Below are 13,507 nucleotides of genomic sequence, written 5' to 3'. Positions count from 1 at the left end.
GGCAGGGAAAATGGCTAATTGGGCCCAATTTGGACATTTAGACTTAGGGGTGTACTCACTTTTGTTGCCAGTGGTTTAGACATTAATGGCTGTGTGTTGAGTTATTTTGAGGGGACAGCAAATTTACACTGTTATACAAGCTGTACACTCACTACTTTACTGGCTGGTCATATGTAGAGTATTGTCACTAGGCGGTTATTGACTGGTTATATGTAGTGTACTGTCATTGGCCGGCCATATGTAGTGTACTGTCTTTGGCCGGCCATATGCAGAGTATTGTCACTGGCCGGCCATATGTAGAGTATTGTCACTGGCCGGCCATATGTAGAGTATTGTCACTGGCCGGCCATATGTAGAGTATTGTCACTGGCCGGCCATATGTAGAGTATTGTCACTGGCCGGCCATATGTAGAGTATTGTCACTGGCCGGCCATAAGAAGAATATTGTCACTAGCCGGCCATAAGAAGAGTATTGTCATTGGCCAGCCATATGTAGAGTATTGTCATTGGCCAGCTATATGTAGAGTATTGTCCTTGGCCAGCCATATTTAGAGTATTGTCATTGGCCAGCCATATGTAGAGTATTGTCATTGGCCAGCCATTGACTGGTTATATGTAGTGTACTGTCACTGTCCGGCCATATGTCGAGTATTGTCACTGGCTGGCCATATGTCGAGTATTGTCACTGTCCGGCCATATGTCGAGTATTGTCACTGGCTGGCCATATGTAGAGTATTGTCACTAGGCGGTCATTGACTGGTTATATGTAGTGTACTGTCATTGGCCGGCCATATGTAGTGTACTGTCATTGGCCGGCCATATGTAGAGTATTGTCACTGGCCGGCCATATGTAGAGTATTGTCACTGGCCGGCCATATGTCGAGTATTGTCACTGGCTGGCCATATGTCGAGTATTGTCACTGGCTGGCCATATGTCGAGTATTGTCACTGGCCGGCCATATGAAGAGTATTGTCAACAGCCGGCCATATGAAGAGTATTGTCAACAGCCGGCCATATGTAGAGTATTGTCATTGGCCAGCCATATGTAGAGTATTGTCATTGGCCAGCCATATGTAGAGTATTGTCACTAGCCGGCCATATGAAGAGTGTTGTCATATGAAGAGTATTGTCACTAGCCAGGCCATATGAAGAGTATTGTCATATGTAGAGTATTGTCACTAGCCGGCCATATGAAGAGTATTGTCATATGAAGAGTATTGTCACTAGCCAGGCCATATGAAGAGTATTGTCACTAGCCTGGCCATATGTAGAGTATTGTCATTGGCCAGCCATATGAAGAGTATTGTCGCTGGCCGGCCATTGACTGGTTATATGTCAAGTATTGTCACTGGCCGGCCATATGTAGAGTATTGTCACTGGCCGGCCATATGTAGAGTATTGTCACTGGCCGGCCATATGTAGAACACTTTGTAAGGTCAGGCTCCATGCAGCCGGTTGTATGAAGTATGGCATCCCTGGCATCTCCTTGGAGGTGAATAATTTGCTGTGACACCCCTACTCTTCCTCCCCGTCCCCCCCCATTGTTATCTCTGACATGTGTGTCCCAGGCAGCTGAGTTCACGGTGTCCCCATGCTGCACCCTGCGCTCCTTCTCTGATGATTAATAACAATAATAGTTTCTCCGGAGACATGGAAGGGGGTTGGACCATGATTGGGAAAGTTATCTTCATACTGTACATTACATAATGTCCCCCCCCCATGCGTGTTTATGTTATTCTACCAGTTGTCACAGAACGTTCTCACGTGTACCAGGTGACTCAGGTGTGTCACATGACCCGGTTCCTCCAGGAATGAGGTCACCGCTTAGCATTTAATGAGGTGTGAGATATCGATGGATTGGATGTGTCATCCTACAACCCGGACACACACAGGTCCCAAAAGGAACCCATCTCCCTTCTCTTTACTTCAATCTCCTCCGCTGCCCTTCCCCAGATTTATAACACAAGAGACTGTAATGGAGACAAAGTGTCAGAAGATGGTGAGAAGTAAACAGCTGGAGGGGAAAAAAAAGCAAAATTAAAAGAATTAAAATGTCATCTTTTGATGAAAAAATTCAAAAAATTTTGCAACAAGATATGTAACCCTCCCGATCATTCCTCCCTTCCCTTCCCCATTGACTTCTTTGGGATTTGCCACTACATTCGGGTTCTCTGAATTTCAAACAAGATTTGCCTACTCCTGTCCCCCCACTAGATTAGCCTTTAACTTTGGGTTTGCCAATTTTCAAACAAAATTTACCAAACCCTTGGTGGATGGAACCCAGGCAGAGTCACCATCCGGAATGCAAATTGCACTTGGCTTTCAGTTTGAGTAGGTCCTGCAGCGGCCATGGCTTATGCTTAGTGCTTACAGGTCAGAAGCTGGTCTGTATCTGTAATAAAGTATTGTTGGTGGTTTTGCAATGAGGATATATTGGCAGTTGTAGCTTAGATCTCCTCATATCCCACAATACAGTGCTACTACCTCTACCCAGGTCAAGGAGTTACAAGATCTCCAAATTACCAGTTCACTTTAAATGAATGTGGAGGAGCTGCAGTGCCTCATGCCTTACGCCTGACTTGCCGTGTTATGTTTTTCAGCTCAGAGAAGACTCTTAGAAGCTTTAAAGCGAAGGAAGCCACCCATCCGCCCCAAAACATGGATGTACAAGGTGAGCGCTTTGTGGGAGCGGCAAGGACACATACTACTAAGCTCACCATTGTGGGAGGGGCAGAGACACAAACTACTGTTGGGAAATCCTTTAAAGAAGTCATAAGACATCCAGAACCTGCTCTAATTATTGTCTTCTTTTTCTCCTCTTTAGATGTTTGCAAACAGAGGCTCTGAAAGCCCCGAATCACCCTCAGATATGGACAACTCCTCACCCCCCACCTTTTCCATGTCGCCCTCCTCCCATCGTGGGGAAAGTGACTACTCCTTGAAGTGTCTGATCAATGACCGAGACCTGCACCTGATGGAGCGTCTGGGGGATGGTTGCTTTGGGGTGGTCCGTAGAGGAGAGTGGAGGATTCCCGGTGGAAGGACAGTGAGTATCCTCTTCCTATATCTCTTCCAGTTCCCTGAGCTCTCGGTCCTCCTATCATGTCCTGTTACTCTGCAGTGGTCTTATTCACCGGCTTTGTCTTTTTCAGGTGAATGTTGCTGTGAAAACCCTCCGTACAGATGCCAGCTCTGACCCTGAAATTCTTCAGGACTTCCTGCAAGAAGTGAATTCCATGTATGCCCTGGATCACAAACATCTCATCCGACTCTATGGGGTAGTTCTGACCCAGCCAATGAAAATGGTGAGTGGTTGGTTCTCTTTAATGGGGTCATTTTATCCACACCAGGTTAATGCAAGAGGGGACTCTAAGTCTGCCCCCCCCCCTCCGTCAGGGTGACACACAACAGCAGGGTGACACTTGGTTTGTCCCCTCCCTCCAGCAAGGGAAATGGGGATGTGATGTATGTAGCTGGATAATTACCCTCTTGTGTCTTTCCTTCTTCCATCTCAGGTCACAGAGTTGGCACCTCTCGGATCTCTACATGATGCTCTGCGTTCTCGCTATGGAGCATATCCTCTGCAGCTCTTGTGGTCGTACTCCGTCCAGATCGCCTCTGGGATGAGCTACCTTGAAAACCAGAAGTTCATCCACAGGGATCTGGCAACACGGAATGTCCTGCTCATGAGTGAAGAAATGGTAAAGATCGGTGATTTTGGCCTGACAAGAGCGCTGAGGGCGAACGATGAACAATACATCATGTCTGCTCACCGTAGGATACCCTTTGCATGGTGAGGAAGGGAGTGAGAACATAGTAGGGTAGTAGTGGATCAATCCTATGGTGGGAGGTTAAGGATGCTCATCAGAACTAATGTTGGGTAATCTCTGTGAATCTCAAATCACTAATTTGCCCACTATTTGCCTTCTTTGTGACAGGTGTTCACCAGAAAGTTTGAAGATTGGTACCTTCTCACACTCATCAGATGTCTGGATGTTTGGAGTCACCATGTGGGAAATGTTCACCTATGGACAGGAGCCCTGGTTGGGCCTTGCTGGGAGACAGGTAACTTGGTGCTCTCATAGAGTTTCAGTTTCAACATTTATCCGTAAGTCTCACAGAACCAAACTTTATAGATCTGTGTTCATGTCTCCAGATTTTAATGAAGATTGACCGAGAAGGAGAACGATTGGAACATCCAGATGATTGTCCTCTCGCTTTGTACAACATCATGATGAAGTGTTGGGCACACAAACCTGAACAGAGGCCTAATTTCACCACTCTCATCAGCCTTCTCCAAGATGTAAGTGAAATATATATCCAGTATCACCCTTGCTCTACCCTACGTGTTCCATACAGTATATGAACAAATGATGCCACTCAGGTGGGTTCAAGTAAAGGGTCTTGTTAATACAACATCATGCAAAGACATTGTAGACAATTGTGCCCTTTGAAACCTCTGGTAATAGTCTGAAGACCCTTTTCTGTTCCATCGTGACTGTGCTCCCCCCATGTACAAAGCCAGCTCCATAAAGATATGGTTTAACCAGTGTGGAGGAACCCAAGTGTCCTGCACAGAGCCCTGACCTCAACCCTACTGAGCACCTTTGGAATGGATGAGAAGGCCAGTTGTGAGCCAGGCCTACTCATCCAACATCTGTACCTGATGCCCTCAGAAATGGAATCAGATTTCCATAGACACCCTCCAAAATCTTGTGGAAAGCCTTCCCAGTGGAGTGGAGGCTGTTATTGATCCAATGGGGGCAACTCCATATTAATGACTATGGTTTTAGTATAGGATATCCAACACTAATTGTGATCCAGGATTTCTTATCTGACAACAGTACCTGACCTCACAAATGGGCTCAAATCCCCATAGACACCCTCCAAAATCTTGTTGAAAGTCTTTCCAGAAGAGCTGTTGGAAAAGCTGTTGGAGGAAACTCCATATTCACCCTCAGGGTTTTGGAATGGGATGTCCAACAAGATCATACAGGTGTTATGGTCAGGTGTCCAAAATGTTTGGCCATATAGTGCATCTCCATCCCTGTCCCTTCCAAAGAATTCCAGAAATCCGTCCCTAATAAAGTCCTCTTTTTAGATATCTAAATAATCCAATCATGCTTATAGCTCAATTTATTGGCAAAATTCTCATACAGCCATGTCTATGGTTCTAAGGCTCAATACTTCCTATTCCTCCACCAAGCCCATTTCTTATTTGACCACTGTTCTTAGTTCATTATCTTATGGTCAACTTATCTCTTCAGGTGAAACCACAAGAGGTTCGTGTTCTGCAAGAAGTGAACAATCCCTCTTGGCTGCCACTGAATGCTGGGGACGTTGTCACCGTCATTGATGTTGGGTAAGGCATTAAACTAATTCCCATGGACCTTCATCATCCATTGTTTATCTATCCATTGTTTATTTCATTACTGGTCATTCATTGGTCTAGAAATCATGACCTGTCTTCTGTTATTTATTTTATCATTCATAACTGGCCATTCAGCCATTATTCATCATGTGTTGTGATTCATCTGATTAGAAGGATGCAGGCCAATCATTCCCAGCTTCCCTTTCCCTAGCCACATTTTTCAGCTCTTCCTGAAAGTTTATGCCCATTGCCAGGCGAGCCTGCAGATAAAATCCCCCCCCCCCTCAGAATTGTTTAGACTTGTCCTGGAGCCCCCTGCCTGTTTGTAGGCCTGGCGGTGGGAGAATCCCAGAGGCGCTGTAATTTAAATGGGACAAAGGGGTTGATTTACTAAAAATGGAGAGTGCAAAATCTGGTGCAGCTCTGCAAGGAAACCAATCAGATTCCGGATTTTTTTGTCAAAGCTTAATTGAACAAGCTGAATTTAGAAGCTGATTGGCTACCATGCACAGCTGATCCTGATTTTGCACTCTCCAGTTTTAGTAAATCAACCCTAAAGTGATTCACCTGCTTGGTAATCATGAATCACATGGCTCTGATTTGCTTCTTCCAGGTCAGACTCTCAGCCCTGGAGAGGACAGAATCAGCGGACTGTTAGGATTGGACCATTCCCCTCTGCCGTCATCTCTCCGGAGGACTTGGCACGCTCCCGAAACTCTATCAGCTTGTCGAGCAATCTTGGGAAGATCTCTCATGTGGATGCAGAAAATAAGTAAGTGCCTCAATGCCTCTGGATCAAGAAGACAATAATACATATCTCCTCCCACCATATACTCATGAACTTTTTGTTTCTTTCAGCAAAAGAATCCGAGCAAAAGAAGGTCAACGGAGAGCAGGAGGGGGTGCTGCTAATCGCATCAAAGCTGAGGACATGATGCTTCGTATGCAACGTAGGTGTCTCCTGGAAGCAACCATTACCCTCATTCTTTCACTTCCCTTTTCATCGTCACCCTTCCTTCCATCCTTTGTTTTCTTCATTCCTTTTTTCCTCTACTTGTCTTCATAGTTACATAAGTTGTTGGGTCAATAATAGACACATGTCTATTGAATGATCATATCCATCCTCACCTAACTGTCATCCTCTCCATCCATCCTCTCCTTACTGTCATCCTCTCCATCTTGTCATCCTCCACATCCATCTTCTCCTTGCTGTCATCCTCTCCATCCTTCTACTTGCTGTCATCCTCTCCATCCCTCTTCTCCTTGCTCTCATCCTCTCCATCCTTCTCCTTGCTCTCATCCTCTCCATCCTTCTTCTCCTTGCTCTCATCCTCTCCATCCTTCTTCTCCTTGCTCTCATCCTCTCCATCCTTCTTCTCCTTCTTCTCCTTGATCTCATCCTCTCCATCCTTCTTCTCCTTCTTCTCCTTGAACTCATCCTCTCCATCCTTCTTCTCCTTCTTCTCCTTGCTCTCATCCTCTCCATCCTTCTTCTCCTTCTTCTCCTTGATCTCATCCTCTCCATCCTTCTTCTCCTTCTTCTCCTGGATCTCATCCTCTCCATCCTTCTTCTCCTTGCTCTCATCCTCTCCATCCTTCTTCTCCTTACTGTCATCCTCTCCATCCTTCTTCTCCTTGCTCTCATCCTCTCCATCCTTCTTCTCCTTGCTCTCATCCTCTCCATCCTTCTTCTCCTTGCTCTCATCCTCTCCATCCTTCTTCTCCTTGCTCTCATCCTCTCCATCCTTCTTCTCCTTGCTCTCATCCTCTCCATCCTTCTTCTCCTTGCTCTCAACCTCTCCATCCTTCTTCTCCTTGCTCTCATCCTCTCCATCCTTCTTCTACTTGCTGTCATCCTCTCCATCCTTCTTCTCCTTGCTGTCATCCTCTCCATCCTTCTTCTCCTTGCTCTCATCCTCTCCATCCTTCTTCTCCTTGCTCTCATCCTCTCCATCCATCTTCTCCTTGCTCTCATCCTCTCCATCCATCTTCTCCTTACTGTCATCCTCTCCATTAAGAATGAGCTCAGGCGTATTCCCAACTCCACATGCCCACGCCCGCCAGGAAGCTGACACTCCGCATCTCTAATCAGAGGTAGTGAGACATTTCCCAATCCACGGCTGCACAGATCTAGAAATGTCTCACTACCTGTGATTAGCGCTGTGGTGTGTCAGCTTCCTGGCAGGGGCGGGCACGTGGAGTTACGAACACACCTGAGCTCATCCTTACTCTCCATCTGGTCATCCTCTCCATCCATCTTCTCCTTTACTTTCATCTTCTCCATCCTTCCTCTCCTTACTGTCATGTTCTCCATCCTTCCTCTCCTTGCTGTCATCCTCCCCCTAATGTCATCCTCTCCACCCAACTTCTCCTTACTGTCACCCTCTCCATCCATCCTCTCCCTAATGTCATCCTCTGCTTATTGTCATCCTCTCCATCCTTCCTCTCCCTCCATCCTTTCCCTTATGTCATCCTCTGCTTATTGTCATTCTCTCCTTCCTTCCTTTCTCTCCATCCTCAACCCTTTGTCATCCTCTCCATCCTTCTCCTTGCTGTCATCCTCTCCCTCTATCCTGTCCCTAATGTCATCCTTTCCACCCCTCCTCTCTTTACTGTCATCATCTCCATCCTCTTCTTCTCCTTATTGTCATCCTCTCCATCCTTCCTCACCCTACTGTCATCTTCTCCATCCTTCCTCTCTTTAATGTCATCCTTCCCATCCACCCTCTCCCTAATGTCATCCTCTCCATCCATCCTCTCCTTACTGTCATCCTCTCCATTCTTCCCCTCTATTCTATAACTTTGTAGCTCTTATTGTCCCCAATTTTCTCATTCTCTCCATTTCTCTCCTCTCACCTGCTCTGACTTCTACCCACAGGTCTGTCTAGAAGTTTGGAGTCCCTATCTGACTTTGACTTGATGAACAGCAAGCCACAAAGCCACCACACACCCAAGCAACGTGGGCGGGATCTGGAGAGCATAGCATCACCACCTCGTGATCCATCCCCAAGAAGAATGAGCGACCTTCCACCGCGGCGTATGCTGGCCAACACCCGACCCCTACCTCCTCCCAAACCAAAAATGTCATCTCCTAAGGATCGGTTTCTTGGCCCCCCTACAGTGGATCACTCCATGCAACAGATGATTCGCAAAAATGATAAATTCCCATCTTCTTCGGTCCCAGTTCCAGGAGAGACGAACCCGGTCCCTCGTCTGCCGGCAGAAAGTAAACCAGCGGGGTACAGAGCCATCAATGCAGATGCTGAACTTCAAAAGAAGATTAAAGAGGTGAGGAGACTGAGAGATCTGTGTGTTGGTGTAAAACTTAGTGTAGACTGATGATGGTCCCAATTCATCTGTCATCCTGTACCATGGACTTCCCCCTTCATCACTCAGGGGGAGGCACTGGCTGGTATTTGCAAAGGCTCCTTGTATACTTTTGGCTTAGAGACCCAAGACCATTATGTTTGGCTGGAGGAGAGCTGGAGTGGGATGTACTGCTTATGGTAGCTTAAAGATGGACATTGTGGTTTAAGATCTTCTAATTTGCCTCCTCCCCAAGGCTCAGTCCTTTGTCACTTGGGCGGTGGGGGGCAGGGGGTATTTTTTTGCCGTACAATAGAAACCTAACTGGATCTATTTGTAACGACCCATCTTATGATCAATGATAAAAATGTCTTTCAGGATTTGCTCCTAAATCTAGTACAGGGCTGGGACAAGGGGTGGCCAGGAGGGACAGCTTTCCTCGGCGCAATGGTTTACTGCAGGGATGGAGGGACTTCCTTATATTACAAGGCTGACAGGATTAGTGACAGCGGCAGTGATTTGGACAAGTGAGAGACTGCTGGGAGTAGGGTCGCCAAAAGTAGTAGGCCAAAAGTAGTTTGGCATCTTGGCCCAAGGCACTGGATGACCTTGTCCCAGCACTGATCTAGTATTTATATATGTATATCCGAAAGCTGCCATTAGAGGTCAGGAAGGAGGTTTGTGGCCTGATGATGCAGATTGAACTTTATTTATGATGGACTTTAACTTCTACTGGATTGGCTGGGGTCCAACGGAGTGTAGGCTTTCACTTTGAAGTTGAACTTGATACACCAGGCCCAGAGACAAGTCAAATGCAGCTTTCTTCTAGTTGCCTTCAGAGAAATAAGGGACTCAATTGAAATTCTTCTGAGATGCTTGAGAAGCTTTTCTTTGTTGGGAATAATCGCAGCTACAACAAAGCAGAACTGGTTGTTCAACATTACCGATTACACAATACAAAGTTCCATTTGTTAACAGCCGTGAATGCAAACATCTTGTAGACTTTTGGTGAATTCAGGTCTACAACACTCCATAAGGTCTAAATCAGAGTTCAAACATCCACGTTAAATTTCCATCAAACCTACTTCACACCCCCTGAACGTAGGTGTATATTTACCTAATCTTGTTTTCTGCTGTGCAGGTGGAGGAGTGCGTACATGGAGTGACGACAGAAGAGAGCCGCGAGGCTCTGCGCAACTATGGAGGGGACGTAGCGCGGGCCGTGCAGTCTTTAAAGGTGAGCATGTTTGAAATGCCCCCCACACTGCTTACATCAGAGTTCTTTTTAGTTTTAGGGCTCATTCAAAAGTTCAGGTTTTCAGTTTTTAGTAAAAGAATATGAAACTGTACAGAGAACCACTTCAAAAAGGAATGGAGTGAACTGCAACCCTGCCTTGTCATTATGTTTAAGTTGAAGTTTAATATGATTGTATTGGACTGTGTCCACTGGGATTAGAAAAGGTCCCAACATCAGTGGAAGGAATAGTGCCCCATCTTTGCTGTCAGTGGGAGGAATAGTTCCCCATCATTGGTGTCATTGGTTGCAACTATGCCCCTTCATGAGTGTCAGTGGGCAGGAATTATGCCCCATTGTTGGTATCAGTGGATGAAATACTGCCCCAAGGGCCAGATCTTAGCAAGCAAAGGGACGCAGCTTGGAGACCACTGGTCTAGTAGATGCTGGGTGTCCTCCTGCCAGAAAATGAGGCGGGCTAAATCTGACTTGCTGCAGCTTCTAATGCATATTGTGGGAAACTCAGTGTGCAGTGATATCAGAGTAAGCAATGTCTGTACAGAAGAGGTGCCCGTACAACTGTAAGGAAGCTCTAATGCAAGGTGTCCCAGTCACCAAGAGGGTTCCCCGAGTTTAATTTAGTACTGGAATTGGATTTACACCTTTTGAGTTGTGTTCTTATGTTGCGCATTATTTCCTCTCCCCAGGTGGAACAGCTCTACAACATCTGCCGCTTAAGCAAGGATGAATGCCAGCGCATCCTGGATAAATGCAAGTGGAACCTGGAGTCCGCTTCCCGCTACGTCCTACGGCGCCCGCACCCTCACTGATGGGACATTTGACATCTCCTGATTGAAGGTTTTTCCTGCTCAGAGAACAATTTTAAATGTGTTGTCTACACAGAAAGACACGAGGCTGCTGAGGAGTGCCTGGATTGTCTAGATGATTGTTCTGTTTACTGGAGTTCCATATTGGTGAATAATTATGGACAAGGGCAGAAATATAATCTTCTGTCGAAGGTCATGTAGCAATAGCCCAGGATTTTGGGGGTGCTGGTCGCCTTTCCTTTTGAATTCTGGACTTCTGATGTCCTCTGCTCAAAAGCTACAATTTTAGAACTCTCTTCAAATCTTTATGATGCCATCTGGTCTGGCTTGTAACCATGATGGATTTTCATTGACTCTTCAGTTTTGTGAAATAGTATGAAGGCTTTCCAAGACTAATGGGGAGCAGGTGTTTTGGATAATACCCAATGTAGACCTGACATCTTCTACCATGGACAAAGGATGGTACCCAATGTAGACCTGACATCTTCTAACATGGAAAATGGATTGTACCCAATGTTTACCTGATGTAATCTACCATGGAAGATACCCAACATAACCCTCATATAATCTACTATGAGCAATGGATTGTACCCAATATGGACCTGATATCTCTTCCATAGACAAGGGATGGTAACCAACACAGACCTGATATCATCTACCATGGACAATGCATGGTACCTAACATGGGCCTGACTGTATCTACTATGGGCAAAGGATTATACCCAACATGGGCCCAGCATCATCTACTATGGATGATGGTGCCACATTTCTCAGCAATAATCTTACTCTAGGACACTGGTTGTCAACTTGTGAAGTAAAGGGGGCCTCAACTGCAGCCTCTGATATCCACAAAAGGCAGCGCATTATATTAAGTATATGTAATGTTGCAGTAGACTGTCAGAGACTGAAGACTTACAGTTCTAGAGGGAACAGCCCGAAACGGCAGACATGTTACACATGTGGTTGAAGACATTTTGCAGAAGACAGTCAGAGAGTGGGGACATGTTACTTGAGAATGCTAGAGATCAATGTCATTACAGCTCCTTTACAAAACCAAGTCTCCCACCACTGACTGCCCAAGGGTTTCATGGCAAGCATCAAAGTTGGGAACCAGAGCCCTAATAGTAAGGGCTCATTGATAATTAGAGAAGGATTTTCCAGTGTTAATTACTTTAGCGCCTAAAGATCAAATGGTCATTGTCAGGCTGGAGCAGGTGTAACGCTCTCCAACATTTTGTGGTCGGCAACTTGGTTCCCGTTAGAAGAGACTGTTACAGAGTGAGGTTACGGAGGGTGGTCCACATGTGAGAGGAACCTATACATATGTAGATAGTCTGTGCTTACAGTGTTCTGATTTTTTTTTTCTTCAGGGATTATATCACACACTATATGGCCAAAAGTTTTTGGACACCTGACCATCACACCTTGGTGGACATCCTATTCTAAAACCATGAGGTCGGGGCTCTGTGGGGACAACTTATATTCCTCTACATCAAACTGGTCAATCCATGTCTTTATGGAGCTTCTCCTTTTTGGGGTCTTCCCCAAGCTGTTACCACAAGGTTGGAATAGCACAATTGTCTACAATGTCTTTGAATGATGGAGTATTAACGGGACCCTTCAGGGGAGATGCCTCAACTCCATCATTGGGGGGTCCTCATGCTTTTGGCCATATAGGTAGAGGTGTTACCATAAACTGTATTTTTTACGTGCAATCATGGAGTTAAGTATTTAAAAAACATTTAAAAAGATAGATGAGGTACCTGTTTTTAAAACTACTGTGTGGGAGAAGTACAACTCCCAGCATGCACTGTGTGTATCTCCAGGATTTTCTACTGATGACTGATAATGTCAGGTTGAGAAGCTCCATCCTCCAGCACGCAGTACGGAGGAATGTCACCATTCTAGTCTTTCCATAGCAGAGTTCTCACGCCTGACTTGTTTGTACATAGCTGTATTTAACCCTGTATATATCAACCCGTGGGCCGAACAAGCCTTGGTTTACATGTATGCAGAGATTTATTGTATTTATACTGTACATTATAGAGATTTACACCGTTACTTCGGGTAAATAAAATTTTTATTCTACTACATTTGTCTTTGGTTTATTGGGGTGAGGTGTAGATAATCGTTAGTGGTACTTAAGCCAAAACTTTCTTGGTGGTTTTGGGTTGAACGAGGAAGAGGGAAAGCCTCTGTAGGGTTTCTTTTTTTTTAATGTTGTCTGTGCCCTTTCTGGGTAGATTTACTAATCGTTTCCTGTACCAGTGACCATTTGGGAAGTGAAAGGAAATCTACCTAATGAGGCCACTGACAGTAATGAAATACAAGGTTTTTGCTGGGAAGGGCCGGATCCTCTGTCTGTTTTCTGTCTGTATCTCCAAACCACCATAGGGAAGCTGGACTCCTTCCCAACAACTTCCTCCTGGCTCTCTCCAGTGAGCTTCTCCAACTCGATTCCTGGACTTGAACTTGCAAATACCCCCCCCCCCCCCCAGCTAAGCCTAGCTTTGACCTCTGTCTTTCTAAAAGCTTCCTCCCAGATTTCTGCCCCAGGGGTCTCCTCCTGCAGGACTGGACCCAGGAACACTGCACTCTGCACTTCTTTTTTTTTTGACCATGGACAAAACACCAAATTTAGCACCACATCCCTGAGATAAAGAAGTATTGAAGTATTTATGAGATTTTTAAGGTGCATATATTAGTAAATGGATCCAAAGAAATACATTTAAAAGAAAAAAACTTCATTTTAACATTGGTAAAAAATG

The 13,507-nt window shown here is 45.5% G+C and overlaps 1 protein-coding gene across 3 annotated transcripts in view; it reads left to right on the top strand.

Annotated features, from left to right (window-relative positions):
* Positions 1–12,830, top strand: part of LOC141133833 (activated CDC42 kinase 1-like) — a 30,856-nt gene extending 18,026 nt beyond the window's left edge. For all 3 annotated transcript variants that reach the window (XM_073623404.1, XM_073623402.1, XM_073623401.1), the window contains exons 3-14: positions 2,602–2,672; positions 2,826–3,047; positions 3,154–3,306; positions 3,517–3,794; positions 3,940–4,066; positions 4,158–4,304; positions 5,269–5,363; positions 5,986–6,144; positions 6,231–6,322; positions 8,251–8,660; positions 9,820–9,915; positions 10,620–12,830. In XM_073623404.1, the coding sequence (XP_073479505.1) occupies positions 2,602–2,672; positions 2,826–3,047; positions 3,154–3,306; positions 3,517–3,794; positions 3,940–4,066; positions 4,158–4,304; positions 5,269–5,363; positions 5,986–6,144; positions 6,231–6,322; positions 8,251–8,660; positions 9,820–9,915; positions 10,620–10,742 (1,973 nt within the window). In that variant the 3' untranslated portion in view covers positions 10,743–12,830. The remainder of the gene's footprint in view (positions 1–2,601; positions 2,673–2,825; positions 3,048–3,153; positions 3,307–3,516; positions 3,795–3,939; positions 4,067–4,157; positions 4,305–5,268; positions 5,364–5,985; positions 6,145–6,230; positions 6,323–8,250; positions 8,661–9,819; positions 9,916–10,619) is intronic.
* Positions 12,831–13,507: the final 677 nt, after the last annotated feature.

The sequence above is a fragment of the Aquarana catesbeiana genome, linkage group LG03 (genome assembly GCF_042186555.1).
Source record: "Aquarana catesbeiana isolate 2022-GZ linkage group LG03, ASM4218655v1, whole genome shotgun sequence".
Lineage (NCBI taxonomy): Eukaryota > Metazoa > Chordata > Amphibia > Anura > Ranidae > Aquarana > Aquarana catesbeiana.
This window is presented reverse-complemented; position numbering and strand designations above follow the sequence as displayed.